General features: G+C 42.4%; 1 protein-coding gene across 1 annotated transcript in view; it reads left to right on the forward strand.

The window, feature by feature from the left end:
* The window catches only part of ttc6 (tetratricopeptide repeat domain 6), a 295077-nt gene that overhangs the window by 245013 nt on the left and 26845 nt on the right, over positions 1-23219 (forward strand). The window contains exon 26 of the mRNA XM_078563283.1: positions 19906-20131. Coding sequence (XP_078419409.1) covers positions 19906-20131 — 226 coding nt within the window. The remainder of the gene's footprint in view (positions 1-19905; positions 20132-23219) is intronic.

The raw sequence follows: 23219 nt of genomic DNA on the forward strand, positions 1-23219 counted from the left end.
ACACTGCTTATTTTGTATGATAAACCCCCTGCTCAGCTGTTATCAACAGGCTTCACCAAGTTACTACCCTCAAATACAATCGAGTAAAATTGGCTTGAAGCAAAAGTTAAAGAAAACAAGTTTGGAGATGTTGCCAGATTGTACAGGGGCATGGAAGGAGAATGAGGAATACGAGCGGTCATGGTGTTGGATGGGGTGGGTGCGAGTGAGGGTTTGAGGGCCTAACATACATCATTAAAATTGAGCCAATGTCCCAGTAAACAGAAGCTGGCATTCTAGACTCATCATTTGCCTGCCTCTGTTGCTGCCTCCGCAGGCAATGGGCCTGAATCCATCCCACTTCCACCTCCCCAGAATGAAAATATGGTGGGCTCCTTTTTAAAGGAGATTGGTCTGCCAGGTCGGCAAGTTTCCCAACTTGACATTCATACCTCCTCTACCAAATCCATCCCTGTAACTTTGATTTTCTCTCCAGAGATGCACCTGACTACAGATGCACCTGACCTGCTGAATATTTTCAACATTTGCTGTTTTATGTCAGATTTCCAGCATTCTTGAAGCATTTTGAAATGTAGGTAGCACAGTTATCAATTTGCACACAGCAAATTCCTACAAACAGCCAAACAAAAGTAAAATACTCCACTGCCTGTAACACACTTTGGGATATCTTGAGGTAGTGAAAGTCAGTCATTTTTTAAAAAATCCCCACCCATCATTAGTGCCTAAAAATCTGTAGAGAACTCCCACCAAAATCCTGCATCTTTCACTTTTCCCTAGTTCTACCCATTCTGTTTCTGTCTGTTCACCCTTAGCCGAAATAATTTCTTCCCACTGCTATGTTTGTATCCTACCAATATTGCTATACCTCTTTTCACAAATTTCCCTGATCTTTCTGAAGATCCTATAGTCTGGAATAATTAACTCCAACTTTGAAAATTATCTCCAGCTTTGACAATTTTAATAAGAAATTAAAAAGCTAATAAATTTGTCAAACATAAATTATGTTTAACAAATGTCTACTTACTGTCCTTATTTTGCCCCATACATTTCTAAATGCTAATTGGAAGGTTTACTACATTAAAGGCATTATATAAATGCAAGTTGTAATTGATGGAATTCACATTTCAAGCTCAAATTACAAGAACTTGCCCACAACTAACCGGTCTGGGGTTTAGTTTATCCTTCTCCCTCAACTCAAACAAAACAGATATCACTTGGGCTGTTCTTCAACTCTAACACAATTTGCATATTTAGAAGGATTACAAATAAGGACCAGGACCTCTAACTCTCAAATAAAAGAAAGGCTACAACAAAAACAAAAATAGCTGGAAAAACTCAGCAGGTCTGACAGCATCTGCGGAGAGGAATACAGTTAACGTTTCGAGTCCGTATGACTCTTCACCTCACATGTGCAGTTTTCGTGTTTCTCCGTCATGTTTACTTTTTTAGCGCAGGTCTGAATGCAAAGTTTCCAAACCTGGGGTGCGTGAAGAGGCCCCACAGTGTTTAAAGCTGTGGCATTGATACATTTAGATGTTCAATTCGCAGTCATTCGCTACAGGCTGTTTGCAATTACACCAATTCATCCCATTAAATTTACACATATAGGATATTAGTATTTGTGTTATGTTTCTCCTTTTCAAATTTCAGTTAGATCATGAACCAAGTCTGTCCCAATTACTCAATCCTACAATGTATTATGATCCAACATTTGTTTGCCTGGAACATATTGTTGCAGAATTATATCTTTTGTGTAATCAAGACATTAACTGCTTTCCAACTGAGCAGAGGCACATCTGCGCGGACCACTGCGCATGCGCAAACTGCCATTTTGCATTGGCAGGAGACACAGTGTAAAAGAAAACGCTCCTCTAATTCCTTTCAACTATCTAGGCATGCTATAATGCAGTAGTTTACCCACGAATTGTACTGATGTTTTCAAACCCAATGATAAAAACAGAAAATGCTGGAAGTACTTAGGAGGTCAGGCAGCATCTGAGAAAGAGTTAACATTTCATGCCGATGACCTTTCATCAGAGTTGGAAAAAGTTAAAAAAGTAATAAGTTTTCATACAGCTTTCAATGCTCACAATGCAGTTTGATCTACATTGGGGAGACCAAATGTAGATTGCAGAACACTTCCATTCAGTGCACAAGCATGATCCCAAACTTCCAGTCCCTGTCATTTTAATTCTCCACTGTGCTCTCATGCTGAATTCTCTATCCTCAACATCCTGCAGTGTTCCAATCAAGCTTAACATATGCTCAAAGAACAGCATCTCATCTTTTGATTAGGCACTTTACAGCCTTTCAAACTCAACACTTGAGTTCAACAATTTCAAGAATTATACCACCATTTCTTAACTCTACACAACCGTTACATTCTCCTGGTTCTCTAAAATCTATCAGTAACACTGTCACCTCACTTCCCTTATTTCCCCATCATCCTACAGTTTAGTTGCCACGAATATCAAGTCCCAGTCTTTCCTCAACTTAGGCTACAGCTTCAATATCATACCTCCTCACCCCAAACAGATGGGAGAGGCTAAAGACTTAAATATTGGTAAAGCGTCCCCCAGATACAACATACACACCTGCTGTCTTTTGTTATGGCAACAGGTAGTCTGGGTATCCCAATATATAAAATGGCTCACACAGTCAAACTGGAAACCAGATTTAAAATTCAGCCAGGCTTCTCAGAATCAGGAAACCCAACATTGAATTGGAGGTGGGAACTACCAACTCCACAAATTAAGTGCTTTTTTCAGCACACCTAATCATCCAGTAGGAAAAATGCTCCTCCCAGTCCCTCAAGGGACAAAGAGTGGGACCTGTAGGGTTCAGTTTTCTGTGTTTGATGATGAGAGTATGTTTACTATTGATGCTTAGTGCTCGATTGGTTAAGCCTGGGTGTGGACTCAGAAATGTAAACAAACTGTAGAAAGAACTGGAAGCTGGAGCTGAAGTATGCAGTACATTACGAGTTGGATTTTTATCCTCAAGGTGGAGCGGGAGTTGAGATAATTCCCAGCTTGGCCTGACCGCCTTGGGAGAACCTACCAGGAAAGAATTTTCATTGTGGAGGAGCAGGTGCGGGCTGCGGTTGGGCCAGCCAACCAGAAGAGAGTTCAGAGGCAGCCACAGAATGTATAGATTGGGGGCCCCAAAATCCATTAGAGTACTGAAACACCCGAACCCCAAGAAAAACATTGCTTAATTGACAGCTCTGGCTCTGATCTTTTCTGTCAATTGCACAATGTTTATTTACACAAGATGAGGAGGTTTCAAGTGCTTGCAGTTTCAGCCATTGGTACTTCAAAAATATATCCCATTATCACTTTTCAGTTTTATTGGTTCTATACAGTCTATAGTTGGTGACTGGGCATGGAAGTGTCATATTTTAGCATGGGAGGGCATGAGGAGGACGGTGGGCAGTTTGGGTGTGGGATGGAGTTTGGCCACAGGAGCTGCTGAGTGCCGAGGTAGACTGTTTAAACACAACCTTGGTTCTCTGGGACTTCATCCTAGTTGTTTGCTCATATTTTAGGCCCTCTAATCCTCACACACTCCCCATGCCCAATCCATGCCAACATATGCCCCCTACCCACACTTCCAAGGGCTTTCACATCCTCCATGCCAACTCACCCACTATCCATCATGGATAGACTTCAGAAACCACATTGAGATGAAATAAAATAAAGTTCTACTTATCTATTACACCTTTCACTGTATTTAAAAAATGTCCCATTCACAAAAGCCCTTTCGATATATTTAAATCCCCTCAAATACTTAATCCCTTATTTAAAGAAAACAGACTTGTATTCATAGCCCCACAAAGATAGCTAATATTTAATAACCTTTATGAGCTGTCTATCAAACTGTGAACTTAGGACCCACTAATAATAGGTTGTGGAAAGCATCCAAGCACTAATAATGACATAATGATAGCCCATAGGGTAATGTCAACAAACAGTTATTGTAACTGTTCAACCAGATTTATTTTAACCTCTCACTGAACAGGGAGCCTATTTTTTTCCCAAATTTTTAAAGTCCTGGAGATTTGAATAGCTTCACAGCTTGACAGTTCTATAGACCTTCCCCACTTTTCAGGAGCATTAATGACTGCTTTAAAAAAATTGTAACTCCCAAACTGAAGGTTAAAGCCTTTGCTGCAGTGAAAATGGGTACTGTTTCAATACAGTACTAAGTTTCCCTCGTGGGGGTAGATTCCCTCATGAATCACACCCCAACTCTTTTCCCCTACTGGTGAAAATGGGTGTGGGATTTCTGGATCCAGGCCCCAACCCTTATTTTGAAAGGTCTGCCAAGTCTCCACAACTCTGCGAAAGTTTGGGCCTGTGTCCATCTTAAAAAGGGTGAACTAAGAATCAGAATGCAACATCTATTATTTCACAGAAATATAATTTTTAGAAGGAAAGCTATCCAATGACACTTGAACTCCACACTTCTGACACTTCACATTTCACTGGCTTCTCAAAGAGAAGCTGACAGTTTTTGGGGTTTTACTAGTGGAATCAATGCACACTTCCCAGTTACCAATGGCAGGTTAAATTCTAAGCATTTTTCTACTAACAGACCATTCTAAAATATACTTATTTTAATAAACTTTTATTTTGGGTAAGATAAAAACATGCCATATATACTACTGTGTACGCCTTTTTAAGACTTATTCAGATGCACCTTTTTTACACCTTTGTGGCAAGGGGCTTTAAATCCATGTCTAAAGTATTATCCACTATGCTTCATTGTAGTTTATTTTAAGTGGGTGCTGCTTAAGGTTGCAGATTGAGCTTCAGGTTTACATCACAAACAACAGTGAATTTCAAAATTATTTGAAAGGTTTATAATTGGAGGGCTTTTAAAGGCATGAAATAAAATGATTTCAGTTAACATCAACTTTACAGTTTTCTAACTATATCAAAATATTTGATTTGCACTAGCAAATATGATAAAATTATGCACAAGGACAATCCTCAGCTCATTCTACAGATTATAACTAAATCACAGTGATGTAGAACAGTTTAAGATGCTTTCAGAATATAAATAGACTTAATATTAAGGATGTACTAACTTGCTGTTGATGTCTTACCTGTTCAACTCACAATAAGCACAAACTACTCAAGTAAGCAAACCTTAACAGAACTACCTATTTAAATAAAGTAGTGATGAGCTAAGAAAGTGCAGCTGTATTTTAAATTCTGATCATTTGGGAGTCCCTTCCAAGTAAATCTTACTTAATAGTCTTAAAGCTAAAGCTAAGCAGCTAATTTACAACCATTCTAACACACAATGATTAAAAAAGTAACACGTTTTACCTAAATAAGGGTGAACATAATTCAGTTTAGAACGAGAAAATTTAAGAGCTTGACATTTTTTAAAAAATCTTTAAAATTGTCACATCTTAATGCCTAGGCTACCAAATTGGGCAGTGACAGATGGAATTTAATACAGAGAAGTATGAGGTGATTTATTTTGGCAGAAAGGATAGGGAGAGGCACAGTTCTAAAGAGTGTGTAGGAACAGAGGGACCTAGAGAGTTTCATGTGCATAGATCTTTGAAAGTGGCAGGACATATTGAGAGAATAGTTAGCAAAACATAAGGGATCTTAGATTTCATAAACAGAGGTATTGAGTGCAAAAGGAGTGAAGTTGTGCTGAACTTTTATAAAGTTCTGGCTAGGCCACAACTAGAGTATAGCATCCAGTTCTGGCCATCACACTTTAGGAAGGATGTGAGGGTCCTTGAGAGGGTGATTTATCAGAATGGTTCCAGGAGAAGGGATTTTTGCTGTAGGTTGGCGAAGCTGAGGTTGTACTTTTTGGAACAATGGAGATTGAGGGGGAATTTGATAGAGGTGTACAAGATGATGATAGATTTAGATAGGGTGGACAAAGAAAAGCCACTCCCATTAGCCGATCATACAAAGACTAGGGGCACAAATTTAAGATTTTGGGCAAGAGATGCAAGGGTGATGTGAGAAAGAACATTTTTTACGTAGCAAATAGTAATGCCCTGGAACTCACTGCATACGAGGGTGGTTAAAGCAGAAATGATGAACAATTTCAAAAGGCAATTGGATGGTATTTAGGGGAAATAACCTTGTAAGGCCACAGGGATAGAGAAGGAAGAATGGGATTGATTGGTTTAAGAATCGGCATAAACTCAGTGGGCCAAATGGCCTCCTTCTATAGCATAATGACTCTACGATTATAATTCCCAAGGTATTCACTCTGCTATTTAACATTAAAATGTTATACTTATTACTGAGATTTTATTATGGCTGCCTAGCCCAGTTTGAATAGAAGAAAGAATTTGCTTTAAATGTTGAGGTGGATAATTGACTTAACTTACCAATTTGCTGTTCATTAGCAGGCTTTCTTCATGTTGGTTTGCAAGGCAGTTGTAATTTTGAGGCACAGCTGTCTAATTTTGCCCCTTGTTAACAAATTGGAAGCACTTTCATAGAGGTTGCTGTGTATTGTGTGACAGATAACAACACCATGTAATAACATGTATCAAACAAAATTTGTCACCAAGCCACATGAGGAGATATTAGGGCAGATAACCAAAAACTTTGTCAAAGAAGTAGGTTTTAAGGAATGTCTTAAAGGAGGGAAGAGAGGTAGAAAGGTGGAGAGTTTTAGGGAGGGAAACCTAGAGCTCATGGCCTCAGTGGCTGAAGGCATGGCTGCCAGTGGCAAAACAATTAAAAATGTGGGTGTGTAAGAGGCCAGAAGTGGAGGAACGCAGATATCTCGGTGGGCTGTAAGATGTTAAACAAATAGTTAGGGGTGAAGTCAAGGAGGGAATTGAAAATAAGGATGAGAATTTTAAAATTCAGGCGTTAAGTAACTGGGAGCTAGTGTAGGTCAGTGAACACAGGGGTGACGGGTGTTGGTGTGAATTCGGACATAGACCTCAGAGTTTTGGATAAACTTAAGTTAATGGAGGTTGGAAAATGGGAGTCTGCTCAAGGGGTGTTCGAATAATCAAGTCTAGAGGTAACAAAGGTCTAAGGTGAGGATTTCAGCAACAGATAAAATGAGGAAAGGGTGGAGATGGATAATATTACAGAGGTGAAAATTAGGCTTTTTTTATTCCTTCATGGGATGTGGGTGTCGCTGGCGAGGTCGGCATTTATTGCCCATCCCTAATTGCCCTTGAGAAGGTGGCGGTGAGCTACCTTCTTGAACCGCTGCAGTCCATGTGTTGTAGGTACACCCACAGTGCTGTTAGGAATTTGACCCAGCAACAGTAAAGGAACAGTGATATATCTCCAAGTCAGATTGGTGAGTGGCTTGGAGAGGTACACCCAGGTGGTGGTGCTCCCATGTGTCTGTTGCCCTTGTCCTTTTAGATGGTAGCCATCATGGGTTTGGAAGGTGCTGTCTAAGGAGGCTTGATGAGTTCCTGCAGTGTATCTTGTAGATGGTACACACTGCTGCAATTGTGCGTTGGTGATGGAGGGAGTGAATATTTGTGGATGGGATCCTAGTCAAGTGAGCAGCTTTGTTCTGGACGGTGTCAGGCTTCATGAGTGTTGTTGGAGCTGCACTCATCCAAGCAAATGAAGAGTATTCTATCACACTCCTGACTTGTGCCTTATAAATGGTGGACAGACTTTGGGCAGTCAGGAGGAGAGTTACTTTTTTCTAATATTCATTCATGGGATGTGGGCTTCGCTGGCTGGGCCAGCACTTGTTGTCCATCCCTAGTTGCCCTTGAGAAGGTGGTGGTGAGCTGCCTTCTTGAACTGCTGCAGTCCATCTGGTGTAGGTACACCCACAGTGCTCTTAGGAAAGGAGTTCCAGGATTTTGACCCAGTGATATTGAAGGAACAGCGATATATTTCCAAGTCACGAAGATGAGTGACCTGGAGGGGACTTCCAGGTGGTGGTGTTCCCATTTATCTGCTGCCCTTGTCCTTCTAGATGGTAGTGGTCATGGGTTTGGAAGGTGCTGTTGAAAGATCCTTGGTGAATTCCTGCAGTGCATCTTGTAGATGGTACACACTGCTGCTACTGTGCGTTGGTGGTGGAGAGAGTGAATGTTTGTAGATATGGTGCCAATCAAGCGGGCTGCTTTGTCCTGGGCAGTGTCAAGCTTCTTGAGTGTTGTGGGAGCTGCACTCATCCAGGGAAGTGGGGAGCATTCCATCACACTCCTGACTTCTGCTTTGTAGATGGTGGACAGGCTTTGGGGACCTAGGGTGTTTATAATGGGGGATTCAGTGATGGTAATACCATTGAACATCAAGGGGCGATGGTTGGATTCTCTCTTGTTGGAGATGGTCATTGCCTGTCACTTGTGTGCTGCCACTTGTCAGCCCAAGCCTGGATATTGTTGAGGTCTTGCTGCATTTGGAGCTGAACTGCTTTAGTATCTGAGGAGTCTCGAATGTGTTGAACATTGTGCAATCATCGTGAACATCTGTACTTCTGACCTTATGATAGAAAGAAGGTCATTGATGAAACAGTTGAAGATGGTTGGGCTGATGACACTATCCTGAGGAACTCCTACAGTGATGTCCTGGAGCTGAGATGACTGACTTCCAGCAACCAACACTATCTTCCTCTGCGCTAGGTATGACTCCAACCAGCGAAGAGTTTTCCCCCTGATTCCCATTGACTCCAGTTTTGCTAGGGCTGCTTGATGCCACATTCGGTCAAATGCTACAAGGGCAGTCACTCTCACCTCTCCTCAGGACTTGAGCTCTTTTGTCCATGTTTGAACCAAGGCTGTAGTGATTACTGATGATCGAGAGTAAACTGATGGGGCAGTAATTGGCCGGGTTGGATTTGTCCTGCTTTTTGTGTACAGGACATATCTGGGCAATTTTCCACATTGCTGGGTAGATGCCACTGTTCTAGCTGTACTGGAACAGCTTGGCTTAGGGCGCAGCAAGTCCTGGAGCACAAGTCTTCAGTATTATTGCTGGAATATTGTCAGGGCCGATAGCCTTTGCAGTATTTAGTGCCTTTAGCTGTTTCTTGATGTCACATGGAGTGAATCAAATGACTAGAGACTGGCATCTGTGAGGCTGGGGACCCCCAGAGGATGCCTTAAGATTGTTCCAAACGCTTCAGCCTTATCTTTTGCAAAGGTGTGCTGGGCTCCCCCATCATTGAGGATGGGGATATTTGTGAAGCATCCTCCCGCAGTGAGTTGCTCAATTGTCCACCACCATTCACGACTGGATGTGGCAGGACTGCGGAGCTTAGATCTGATCCGTTGGTTGTGGAATCATTTGGCTGCATCTATCACTTGCTACTTATGTTGTTTGGGACGCAAGTAGTTCTATGTTGTAGCTTCACCAGGTTGGCACCTCATTTTTAGGTGTACCTGGTGCTACTCCTGGCATGCTCTCCTGCACTCTTTATTGAACCAGGGTTGATCCCCTGGCTTGATGGTAATGGTAGAGTGGAGTATATGCTGGGCCATGAGGTTGCAGATTATGGTTGAGTACAATTCTGCTGCTGCTGGTGGCCCACAGTGCCTCATGTTTTCCCAGTCTTGAGTTGCAAGATCTGTTCAATTCCAGGGGTAGAAATTTCCCCCCGTCAGGGGGGTTGTACAGGGCCGGGCGAGGATGGGCACGAACCCAATCGGCACCCCCAATGGGGGACGCGCCACCATTTTACATGGGCAGGCCAATTAAGGCCCGCCCATCATGACGCGTGTGGAAGCTCTGAGCGCTCCCTGTGTGGGCAGGGGGGATTCCCTGAATGGCTCCCTGCGCTCTTCCGCGCATGCGCGCAAAAGAGCAGAGATAAACTCTGTGCCTCAGGGAGATCAGTTTAAGGTTTTAAAATTTAACTGAAGGAAGAAAAAAACTTTTAAAACATGTCCCCTCATGTGACAGTGTCACATGAGATGGGACAGGTCAATGAATTTTTAAAAAAAATTTTATTTAATATAAATGTTTCATGAAACCTCATCCCGCCCGTGGATGAGGTTTCACGAAAAATGTGAAGGCCGCCTGGGCTCTTCGCCTGCCCGCCAATCTTAAGGTTGGACGGGCAGTTAAGTACTTTAATTAGTTTTTAACAGGCCTTAATAGGCTTTTGACAGTTCGGCGGGTGCGCAGCTGACTCCGCTGCACGCCCGCTGAACTAAGGGTCAGAATGACGCGTGATGTCATTTTATGCATCGGTGAGCAGGCCCCGCCCCTGCTCGCCGATGGGAAAATGCTGCTCCAAGCCTCTGACCTGCTCTTGTAGCCGCAGTATTTATTTGGCTGTTATAGTTCAGTTTCTGGTCAATGCTAACCCATAGGATGTTGATAGTGGGGGATTCAGCAATGGTATTGCCATTGAATGTCATGGGGCAATGGTTAGATTCTCTCTTGTTGGAGATGGTTATTGCCTAGCACTTGTGTGGCATGTTTGTTATTTGCCACTTGTCAGCCCAAGTCTGGATATTGTCCAAGTCTTGCTGCATTTGAGCATTTGCCAGTATCCAAGGAGTTGTGAATGAATCACAGAATCACAGAATTTTAACAGCACAGAAGTAGACCATTTGGCCCATCATGACTGCACCAGCTCTCCAAATGAGCATTATGACCTAGTGCCATTGCCCTGTCTTTTCCCTGTACCCTTGCACATTGTTCCTATTCAAATAATCACCTGTTGCCCACTTGAATGCCTCAATAGAACCTGCCTCCACACTTCCAGGCAGTGCATTCCAGACCCGCATCACTCGTTGTGTGAAAAACCTTTTTCTCTTCTTTTGCAAATCACTTTAAATCTGTTCCTGTCATTCTTGATCCTTTTACGAGCAGGAACAGCTTCTCCCTGTCTACTCGTCCAGCCCCTCATGATTTTGAACACGTCTCTCAAATTTCCTCTTAGTCTTCTCTCCAAGGAGAACAGTCCCAACCTCTCCAACCTATCCTCAGAGCTGAAGTTTCCCATCCCTGGAACCATTCTTGTAAACCTCTTCTGCACTCTCTCCAATGTGTTCACATCCTTCCTATAGTGTGGTGCCCAGAACTGTACACAATATTCCAGCTGAGGTCTAACAAGTGTCTTGTAGAAATTCAGCATAACCTCCCTGCTTTTGTACTCTATGCCCCTATTAATACAGCCCAGGATACTGTCTGCTTTATTAACTGCTCTCTTCACCTGTCCTGCCACCTTCAATGATCAGTGCACATATACACCCAAGTCTTTCTGCTTCTGCCCCTTCAAAATTTCACCCTTTATTTTATATTGTTTATCCTTGTTCTTCCTACCAAAATGCATTACCTCACGCTTCTCCACATTGAACTTCATCTGCCACCTATCTGCCCATTGCACCAACTTGTTTATGTCCTCTTGAAGTTCTACACCATCCTCCTCCCATTTCACAACACTCCCAAGCTTCGTATCATCCGCAATCTTTGAAATTGTCCCCTGCACACCAAGATCTAGATCATTAATATATATCAGGAAAAGCAAGGGTCCCAATACCGATCCTGGGGAACTCCACTACAAGCCTTCCTCCAGCCCAATTCCTATTTTTTAGCCAATTTTGTATCCATGTTGCTACTGTCCCTTTTATTCCATGAACAGTAATTTTCTCACAATTCTGTTGTGTGGCACCGCGTTAAATGCCTTTTGAAAGTCCATGTACACCACATCAACAGCATTATCCTCATTGACCTTTTCTGTTACATCGTCAAAAAACTCCAGCAAATTAGCTAAACATGATTTCCCCTTGAGAAATCCATGCTGGCTCTTCCTTTTCAGCCCATATTTTTCCATGTGACTACTAATTCTATCCCAGATAATTGTTTCTAGAATCTTGCCTACCACTGAAGTAAAACTGACTGGTCTCTGGTTCCTGGTTTAATCCTGACAACCTTTTTTGAACAAGGGTGTAATGTGTGCAACTCTCTAGCCCTCTGGCACCACCCCCGAGTCTAGGGAAGACTGAAAGATTATGGCCAGTACCCCAGCAATTTCTACCCTCACTTCCTTCAATATCCTTAGGTGCGTCTCATCCAGTCCCAGTGCCTTGCCAACTCTATGTACCAACAGTCGATTCAACACTTCCTCCTCCACAATTTTGAACCCTTCTAGTGACAGAGTTTCCTCGTCTGTCACCATGGCTTGGGTAGAATCTACCTCCTTGGTAAAGACGGATGCAAAGTATTCATTTAATACCTCAGCCATGACCCCTTCGTCCATGTGTAAATTCCCTTTTAAGCCTCTACTCGTCCTTTTACCGTTTTACCATTTATATGTCTATAGAAGACTTGGGGATTCCCCTTTATGTTGGCTACCAATCTTTTCTCATAATTCCTCTTTTCTGCTCTAATATGCTTTCTCACCTGCTCTCTGAACCTTCTGTATTCCCCTTGATTCTCAATCGTATTTTCAACCTGACACTTGTCTTAAGCTCACTTTTTCTTCTTTATCTTAATTTCAATCTCCTTTTTCATCCAGGGAGCTCTGGATTTGTTTGCCTTACCTTTCCCTTTCGATGGAATATACCTTGACTGTGCCCGAATCCATTCTTCTTTTGAAGGTAGCCCATTGTTCAGCTACAGTTTTTCCTGCCAATCTTTCGTTCCAGTCTATCTGGCCCAGCTCCGCTCTTGCCCCGTCAAAGTCGGCTCTTGTTCAGCTAATTATTCTTCCTCTGGATTGCCTATCATCCTTTTCTATCATCATCCTAAAACGTGCAATACAATGATCACTGTCTCCTAAATGTTCCCCCACTGACACTTGATCTACTTGGCCCACTTCATTTCCAAGAATCAGGTCCAACAGTGCATCTTTTCTTGTTGGATTGGACACATACTGCTGTAGAAAATTCTCCTGAACGCAATCTAGGAACTTTTGTCCTTCTCCACCCTTCACATTACCACTGTCCCAGTCTACACTCGGGTAATTAAAGTCCCCATTATAACTACGCTATAATGCTTGAAAATTTTTGTAATTTCCCTGCAGATTTGTTCTTCTACATCCTTCTCACTATTTGGTGGTCTATAGACTACACCAAGCAATGTAATTGCACCCTTTTTGTCCCTTAGATCTAGCTAAGTTGATTCTGTTCTTGAACCCTCTGGGTCATCCTCTTTCTCCAGCACTTCAATGCTCTCCTTAACCACACCACCACCCCTCCTCCTTTCCTATCTCTTCTGAACACCTCGTACCCGGGAATACTTAACACCCAATTCTGCCCTTCCTTGAGCCAAGTCTCTGTTATTGCCACAACATCATATTTCCACATGGCAATCTGTGCCTGTAACTCCCCAATATTATTTCCTATACTTTGTGCATTCACATACATGCATAGTAACCCTGATTTAGATTTTATTATTTTCTCCCTTGCCTCGACTTTACCTATTAACTTACTATTCTCTGTACTAGTGCTATCTGGCCCTCCCAGTTTTTTGTGCACCCTGGCATTCCTCTCTAATATTTTCTCTTGGTTCCCACACTCCTGCCCTGTTAGTTTAAAGCCCTCCCAACAGCATAGCAAAATGCCCTGCAAGGAACTCAGTCCCTGCTCTGTTCAGGTGCAACCCATCTGGCTTGTACAGCTGCCATCTCCCCCAGGGCCAGTCCCAGTGTCCCAGGAATCTAAAGCACCCCCCTCCTGCACCATCTTTCCAGCCACGCATTCATCTGCCTTATCCTCCTATTTCTGTACTCACTGGCATGTGAGTAAGGATTACATTCGAGGTCCTGCTTGCTAATTTTCTACCTAGCTCCATAAATTCTGATTGCAGGACTACATCCCCCTTCCTATCTAAGTTATTGGTGCCAATGTGAACCACAACCTCTGGCTGATCATCCTCCCCCAGAAGAATGTCCTGCAGCCGTTCTGTGATATCCTTGACCCTGGCACCAAGGAGGCAACACACCATTCTGGAGTCACATCTATGGCCACAGAAATGCCTGTCTGTTCCTCTAACCAATGAATCCCCAATCACTATAGCTCTTCCTTTCTTCTTCTGCCCTTTCTGTACATCCGAGCCACTCGTGGTGCCACAAACTTGTCTCTACCTGCACTCCTCTGAGGAACCAGCGCCCTCAACAGCTTCCAAAACAGAAAACCGATTTGTGAATGGGACCCCAGGGGACTCCTGCACTACCTGCCTACTTCTCTTGGACTGCCTGGTGGTCATCCATTCCCTCTCTGTCTCCAGGCCATTAAGCTGCGGTATGACAACCTCTCTGAACATGCTATTCACGTAGCCCTCAGCCTTGTGGATGTGTCACAGTGACTCCAGCCGCCACTCGAGCTCTGAAACCCGGAGCTCAAGTTTCTGCAGCTGGCAGCACTTTCTGCACATGCGGTCATCTAGGACACCGGTAGCGTCCATGACTTTGCACATATTACAGGACACGCATTCCACTCAACTGAGCTGTGCTGCCATGTCTTAACTCTACTTCCCTTAAGTTAACTTTGTTCTACTTTGGATTATTTATATTACTTTATTATATTGGTGCTGAACATTGTGCAATCATCAGCGAACATCCCCACTTCTGACCTTATGATGGAAGAAAGGTCATTGATGAAGCAGCTGACGATGGTTGGGCCTAGATACTCTGAGGAACTCCTGCAGTGATGTCCTGGAACTGAGATGATTGACCTCCAACAACCACAATCATCTTCCTTTGTGTTAGGGATGACACCAACCAGTGGAGAGTTTTACCCATGATTCCCATTGACTCCAGTTTTGCTAGGGTTCCTTGATGCCACATTCGGTCAAATGCTGCCTTGATGTCAAGGGCAGTCACTCTCATCTCACCTGAGGTCCAGCATGTAGATGAGAAGTAGGAGGGGTGAGGGATAGAGAGTAGGTACCAGTGGTATACATATGAATAAAATAATTGTAGTAAAAAATCAGTACTGAGAATAAAAGTTAAGAAAAACTGATATTAGAGAAGAACTCTTGCAACCACCTTAATGTTAATGAAACTATTATACTATATGACTTTGTTTCAGTAATGCAAAAGGTGATGATAATGCAACCAGACAGTAGTCTCCTGAAGCACTCTTGCTAGGAGAGTGAGCAAGAGCAGATCTGATAAAAGAAAATAAGGCAAATGGGAAGATCCAGTAGGAGACATGGAGTTAATGGAACATTAGAGATATGGTGCAGGTTGGTGTGACGAATGGCTTCTATGCAGAAACATCAGAATTGATTTTAATTTAATGAAATTGGCACTAACAAGATACAAACAGGCGCAAAGTGGAATCAGTAAATTTCAAAAGTTAAAATCTATCTGTGGTGTGTGTTTGGGTATTTACATGAGGCAAACTATAGGGAAGTACTTAGGCTGAAAAGTATGGTAGCAGAGGGATCACAGCCATAAACGTACAGGCAGAGGGAAGCACTATGTGAGTCAGAAAGCGGGCAGGAATGAATTATTGCTGTGAGACCTCGATTTTACGCTGGGATGGGCAAGGCCTGGGTGGGAAGCATGCCCTTGCCCCAATTAATGGCCACTTAAGGGGCCGTTTCCCACTCAGCTTCAATTTTTAGGCTAGTGGGACCACTGCACATCCATGGGGGAAGGTTGCAAATAAATAAACTTGGACCTTGAGTGAGAAGGGGGGGCGGGGGGGTGCCTCCATCAGAAACCCCCTACCCACTTAAGGCCCGGTGACCTCCGAATCTTCCTCTCCTCTCCCCTGGCCTCTCCCTAAGACCCTGATAACCCACCCTCACAACGCCCCAGGCCTTCCTTACCCTCCCTGCTCTGGGACCCCTGACACCTTTCGCTCCAGTTTCTGGACTTGATCTCAGGCCTCCTCATGAAGTTCCTCCTCTGTCCATTGTAGCGCTGTTGCTGCAGGAACTGGAGATCTTCTGGTCAATCAGATTGGCCGGCAGCTCTCCAAGGTGGGACATCCTCCTGAGTAAAGGGCAGGAGTCCCGCCTATTACCAATCAATACTCATTGGAGCGTAAATTTGCAGCCAGAGTCAGCAGGGATGTGGGTGGCGGGAGGCGAGCCCCCACCCTCCTAAAAATTCAGGCCCTGGGCACCAACAGCATAAAACCAGCTACAGAGATTGAATCTTTATATTGAAAAAATCTTGGGACATTGGAATGTTTTCAGTATTTTCTGTCAATGCTGACTTCAAAGCTAGCAGATCCTACGATGTTTAAAAAGCCTTTTTGCTTGTTTGAAAAGCATTGAGAAGGAATGAGGCAATTTATATTACCACAGAAATGTTGTTGCATTGCTTGCACTTGATTTCATTTTGATTAAACTAACATGTTCCAGTTCAGACAGTTCATTGTCTAGAACTCAAGTCAGTGCCTTTTTGAGGTGTACTATGTTGTGTACTGAAGGGAATGAATTATGAGCCTAACCTTTGACCCCTGGCAAAAATAGGTTTGTCCTAGCCCTTGGGCTTGCTTGTAGCTAGGGAGCATTGGTTGGAATCACCCAAATTTCCAATATAAGCTGTGCTTCTTATCTTGACAATGTTAAAGGGGAGCTTGACCTGTAACACACTTGACTGGGGAATCAGAAAATTTGACAATGGAGCAGAAGTGCTCCAGCTCAACATGAAAAGAAAAAATTACAACAAGAACAGAAAAATTGTGTAATGCAAAATTTGCTTTACTAGTTTACCACCGAAAAAGTGAAAGTGTTCCCTGGTGTCCTTCTACTAACTCACCTGACATAGACATTTGCTCCTGAGGGCTCCACAAAGCAAATGAAGTAAGATGTTTCAAACAGTCGCTTGGTAGCACAGCAATTGAATATTGCTGAAAAGAGAAACATGCCAAAGCTTTTCACCTCTCACTCATCAGGACAAATGCAAGAATACTAAATTTCAAATGTTCGCAACAATTTATACTACAGGAGAAAAGGGCACTTGTTAGTTGGCAAATCGACACTGATTGGCCAAGGTTTTGCCATGGAGAAAGCAAGGGGAACTATAAGCTCCCAAGCTCCTGGATAATTCAAAAAATAGATGCAAGGCTTGAACATATGCATATGAATGTATGTTTCTACTAAAAAGTGTAAATGAGCCTCATTACAAGTTTGACTGATTATGTAAAATTGCTTATTAGTGTAGCTATTAACGTATTTAGGATTACTCAGGAAATGCAACCCAATCATGGAATCACATCTAACAGTAGACATTTTATTTTAGGTTTTGTAAACGCGAGCTGGTTGAATATGATCTGTACTCTGCCTATTATGAACAACTGAAGGAACATACTGTTTGATTCAATCAGCCAATTGTTGGGACTTACAGCCTATATACCTGGCATCACACCGGCACTGAAATTCATACACATCATTGTTTATTTGTGCATCAGGGAGAATGTCTTTTTGAACTAACATCAGCATCCTGTTAGTGGAAAATACTACTCACATTGCCACTACAGAGTAGCAGCGTAAAACTGCTTGCTTAACCTGTTGTTCCAAAATGCCCAATTTTATCAATGACCAGTTTTGTGTGACATGAATTTGCCAAGTGGTTGAGTGAATTACTACTGCCAGTTCTTAGTGAGCTTTCCACGTACACAGTGAAGGATTCTTTCACCTTCATGACGACTATACGCGACCTACATATAGATAGCAACATCTTGTCTATGTGTTTCTTCGACATTCTGAACTTATTTATGAAGCTGCTGAAGGAAGCCATCAGCATTTGCACCATGTTGTTATACCATGGTAATTTAGAAGCACCACCATTTTCTGAATCTGTATTTGTTAAACTTATGAACTTAGCAATTCACGCAGCCAAGTTAAGTTTTAATGATAGTATTTATGCCCAAATAGATGGTGTAGCCTGGGACCCCTTTAGGTCCCGTGCTCACTAACATTTTTGTCAGTTTCCATGAAAAACATATTTTTAATGGGATGAGCCCTAACCTCCTACCTCGTGCATAATTCTGATATGTAGATCATCTGTTCACGATCTTTGAATCTGCAGCTGCATGTAAGGATTTCCTTACACATCTTACTACACTCCATCTCGCACTCAAATTCCCTTTTGAGATGGAGCAATAAAACACACTCCTTTTCCTTGACATGCTAGTTGAGAAATCCACTAATGGGTCCTCCACTACTGTCCAACACCAATGAATATACACATTGGGATTTGTATAGGTCATAAGATTGGCCTTATCAGCAATCTTGTAAATAGGGCACCAACCATTTGTTCACCTTTCGAGCTTGACACAGAAATAGAATGCATCAAAGCTATCCTGCGGGTCAATGGCTATCTTGATCAGATCATTGTTCACTGTGTAGCTCACAGACTTGCAAATGGGACAAAGACTTTCGGACCTGAAAATTACCCTGGAAAAAACAAAGAATCTCAAAAATTTGAACAACAAGTTAAGCAAGCAGTTTCATGTTGCTACTATGCAGTGGCTACATGAGTGGCATTTTCCACTAATAGGATGCTGTTGTAAGTCCAAAAAGACGTTCTGCCTACCACACAATTCAGCAGCATCGTGCATGAATTTCAGTGCTGGTGTGATGCCAGGAACATAGTCTCAGCAATTGGCTTATTGAATTAAAACACCATAGCCAGGATTTTCCAGTCGTTGGGCGGGCTCGGCAGGAGTAGGCAAGGGTGGACGCGGAGTCGCCTGCCGCCTGCGATGGGTTCCGCACCACAATTTCATGTGGGCAGGCCAATTAAGGCCCACCCTGCATGGATCGTGAGCAGTAGTGCTGAGCGCTACCTGTGCGGGTGGGGGGAGGAGGGAGAGCGGGCCTGACGTGCGAACTGCACGGAGCTGCCTCAGGGAGATTGAAGCGCTTTTTGAAAAAATTATTAAATACAATAAAAATTCAATGAAACATGTCCCCTTGTGACTGTGTCACATAAGATGGGACATGTTTTTAATTTCAAAGGGAAGGTTTTATTTAATTTGTAATAGCTTTAGGAAACCTCATCCCGCTCATGGGTGAGGTTTCCTAAAAAACGTAAAGGGCCGCTGGGCCTTTTCGCCTGCCCGCCAATCATAAGGTTGGATGGGCAGCGTAAAATTCAGGTTAATTAGGTCTTTAATGGCCTTAATAGGCCTTTCAATTATTGGCAGGCGTGCAGCCGACTCCGGCCCGCCGACCGAAATATCACACGAGTTCACGATGATGTCAGGACGCACGCCCGACGTTATCACGCATCATTTTATGTTCCAGTGTGTCGGGCGCGTGCCCACATGCCGAATGTAAAATTATGTCCCATGTTTCTTCAGTTGTTCATAATAGACAAAATACAGATGGTACTCAACCAATCTGCATTTGCAAAGCCCAAAACAAAACATCTACCATTAAATGTGATTCCACGACTGGACAGCACTTGCAACAATCCTGAGTGCATTAATAGCTAACCAATAACCAACTTATGATGATCAGTCAAACTTGTTTATGCTTGTTAGAAGCGATATACATTCATACACAGGGACCTGTTCTCTGCAAAGAAAAATAATATGTTGAAGCCTTGTGTCCTTTTTGAATTGTTCGGGAGCTTGGGGACCCGTATAGCTCCCTGTTGCATCCCCCATGGCCAAATAGAGTTGACTTGTCAACCAATCAGCACTCTTTTCTCCTGTGGTATGTTTCATTTTTAGCTGATCTGCATCTAAAGCAAACTAGGCTCAATGTCAAGTTAACATGTTAAATTAATAAAAGATTCTGGCATATTTAGATAGGCATGTAATCAGAAATAATTAGAAATTTCATTATCAAAGTTCAATGGTATTTAATTTAATGGCAGCTTTATTTTCTTACAACTATGAAGGGATGTGCAACTTACAGTTTTGTCCTTTGTCAAAACAAGTGTTTTATTGTTGAACTATCTGAAACATGATTAATGATGGCGAATGTGTAAAATATGTGCTAATTGGAAAGGCAATGAAATGTTATCATTTTTAATCGTCTCAATGCAATTATTTCCCAGGCTCATGACTACTACACCAAGGCAATTGATCTGCAACCAGGAGATGAATCTGCTTTGTTAAATCGAGCCATTTGCCGTGTTCTGCTTCAACATGCTAAAGAGGCATTGGAGGACTTTCAAGAAGCTATTAACCTTAGTCCTTATTCAGCTCATATATATTTCAACAGAGCAAACCTCTACGCCACTCTAAAGCAGTACAAAGATGCTGAGAAAGATTATTCACAGGGTAAGATGAAACATACATATTGTTTACAAGTGTTTTGTTGAGTGACAGGTGCTGCAAGATGTATTGAAAAATTCCTAATAAACATTCCCAAGTCTAAATTTAGGGAAAAGACCATGAACCTTGTTTGAATTGGATATTATATCACATAAAGGTAATTTCTATCTACATATTATAAATTAAACTTACATGTCTGTATGCATGCTTTAGATAAGAGTCTTAAATTAATAGTTTCCTTTATTTAAAAACATAATCCAGACTTCTCTTTTGTGGTCTGAGGACCAGTTATAAATTTAACACTACATGGCAAAAATCAACTGGATAGTTTAAAATTGACATGGGGTGCACATTGCTCATGTATAACTGTACAGCTGTATATGCACTATAATAATACACAGCCTTTGCTACCATTTTCCTGACCCTTCCGATATCTCAGTGCAGTCAGACTACTTGCCAACATCAAGTGCTGGATGAGCATAGTTTCCTTTTGTTATTATCAGGAATATTGATAACACCATATTCAACCCTCATCACAAGCTCTATTCCCTTGCCACAAATCACATTCCCTTCCTAGACTCAAACTCAAGCTGAACGAGGTTGCAATTTTGCTGCTCTCTTTGCCACTGAGTTGAGTTTTAAATCTCACATCCTATGCATCACCAAGACTACTACCCTCCACCTCTGCAGCCTTGCCTGCCTCTGTCTATGCTTCAGCTCCTCCACCTTCTACATTCCATAATTACTTAAGCGCAACTACTCGAACACTCCTTTTGCAGGCCTCCATCCTCCAAAAACTCCAATATCCAAAATCCTGCTGCATGTATCCTATTCTGCACTAATCCTTTCCTCGCTGATCAACACTGGATCCATTTCTGAACATATTTAAGTCAAAATTGTTATAAATCATCTATAAATTCTTCCATGCTTTTGCACCACCATAACTCTGCAGTCTTCTCCAACTTTGTATCCCCTTTCGTTCCGCTGATCCTGGACTTCTGTGCATTGCTCTTTCCTTCAATACTCCATTGATGGCTGAGCATTCAGCTGCCTGAGTCCTTCTCATTTTGAGCTTCTGTAAACCTCAACTCTCTCTCCACCTTTAAAAACATCATTAAGCACATGCCTTAATCCTACCCTTCCATTATCCTTCTCGTACTGTCCCTTCCTGGTTCAGTATCTATTTTCATTATATCTATTTGCGAAGTGCCTTGGGATGTAGGTGTAGATGCAGTGGACGCACACATTTTGTCACTTATATTTACACTAGGTATTCCCCCACCCACAAATTGATTTTCAGGCCTATATGTTTCCATAGATTTAGAAATTTGTCACAAACGGTTCTGCTACTGTTGTATGATAAACATTTTTGTTTAAGAGATTGAAGTTTTTCAAACTAATTAACTGCAATAAAATGCCTAAGCCAATCATGGGAGACCTATATTCTTCTGCAATTTTCAGAAGTCAATAAGTATCAAAGGTTAAACCACAAAAACAGCTGAGGAAACTGGACCACTAAAAGCCACTGCAATGTGGGAAAAGTATCAAAAGAAAAATTTAATTAAAATTGGTTTTCATTTAAATATCCCTCAATCCCTAGTCCTCACCACACCAAAGGCCTTGCTGAGACTGGGCATTCATGAGGAGCATCAGTAGCAGCAGAATTATATACCACTATAATCTGTAATCTTATGGTTTTACATCCATCACTGCTCTAACACCATCAAATCAAGAAAGCAGGGCTTATTGGGGTCCATGGAGGGCTATATTCAGAAAGCATCAGGTACAACAGGAGCAAAATACTGCACTTGCTGAAAATAAAAAGAAAACGCTAGAAAAGCCCAGCAGGGTTGGCAGCATTATGGTGAGAGAAACAATTATCATTTTCAGAAGAAATATGTTCAACTCAAAACGTTAACTCTGTTTCTCTCTTCGCAGATCTGCTAAGTTTTTCCAGCACTTTGTTTTTATTAGCATCAGGTATACTTTGGAATAAGGCATCAACCTAGCTACAGTTATAAGACTGTGCGCATTCCAAACACAGATGCAGCAGCATATAGAAGACATTGCTGAGTGATTTCACAACTGGCATATGAGGGAATAGCTCTACAGAATAAGCACATCCAGTTGAGAATAGCAGTTAATAATCAGGCTACTGATTAACGGGAGAAGAAAGTTTCATGAATCTTCCACTATGGTGGAGCCCAGCATGTGATTGCAAGAGACAAGTATAATCCCTAAGTGCCAAGTGGACAGTGTTGCTTGGCCTCATCTTGAGGTTCCTGTCATCATAAACTATTTGAAGACCTTTTCAAAGCTTATGTCGGAGGCCAAACATAGCAGCAGAACATTGATCTAGGAGTTTCTCAGGGCACTGCCATTGACTCAAATATCTTCAGCTTTTTCATCAATGCTATTCCCTCTACCATAAGGTCAGAACAGGGCTGTTCGCTGATGGTTTATTTCAAGGCATCAGCTCCGCTCATAACTTTTTTGATAATGACTCAGCCCTTGTTAGGATACAGCAGGACCTGTGTAACATTCATTGGCTGAACAAGTGGCAGATAGAATTCATGCCAGATAAGTGCCAAACAAGGATCATCTCCAACAAAAGAAAGACCAACCACACCATCAAAGCCATGGGGGGATCCATTGGCCAGAAGCTTAACTAGGCCAGCCACATCAACAAGACATCTACAAAAGGGAGAACAGACTGAGTACTCAGGAGTGGCTCACTCCTGACCTCTCAAAAGCATTTCCAGCATCAGTAAGACTCAGTTGAGAGGTGTGTTGGAATACAATTACTCATATAGAGAGTATGTCTTTAACAAAACTCACAAAGCTCAACAATATCCCTGGGCAAAGCAGTCCGCTTGATGAGTCCCTTTCTGTGCCAAACTCAGTATCTAACTCTTCCACCGCTGTTGCAACGCACCTGCAGTACATATGATCTATGGGATGACGTTCATCTCTACTTCAACTGCACTTCCTAGCTCGGCATCCTGTATCATCAAAGAGGACGAGCAGCAAGATCATGGGAACAGTATCTCCTGCAAGTTCCCCTCTATGTCAAGGATATTTGGCATTAATATTA

Source organism: Cetorhinus maximus, chromosome 18 (assembly GCF_964194155.1).
Source record: "Cetorhinus maximus chromosome 18, sCetMax3.hap1.1, whole genome shotgun sequence".
In the NCBI taxonomy this organism is placed as follows: Eukaryota; Metazoa; Chordata; class Chondrichthyes; order Lamniformes; family Cetorhinidae; genus Cetorhinus; species Cetorhinus maximus.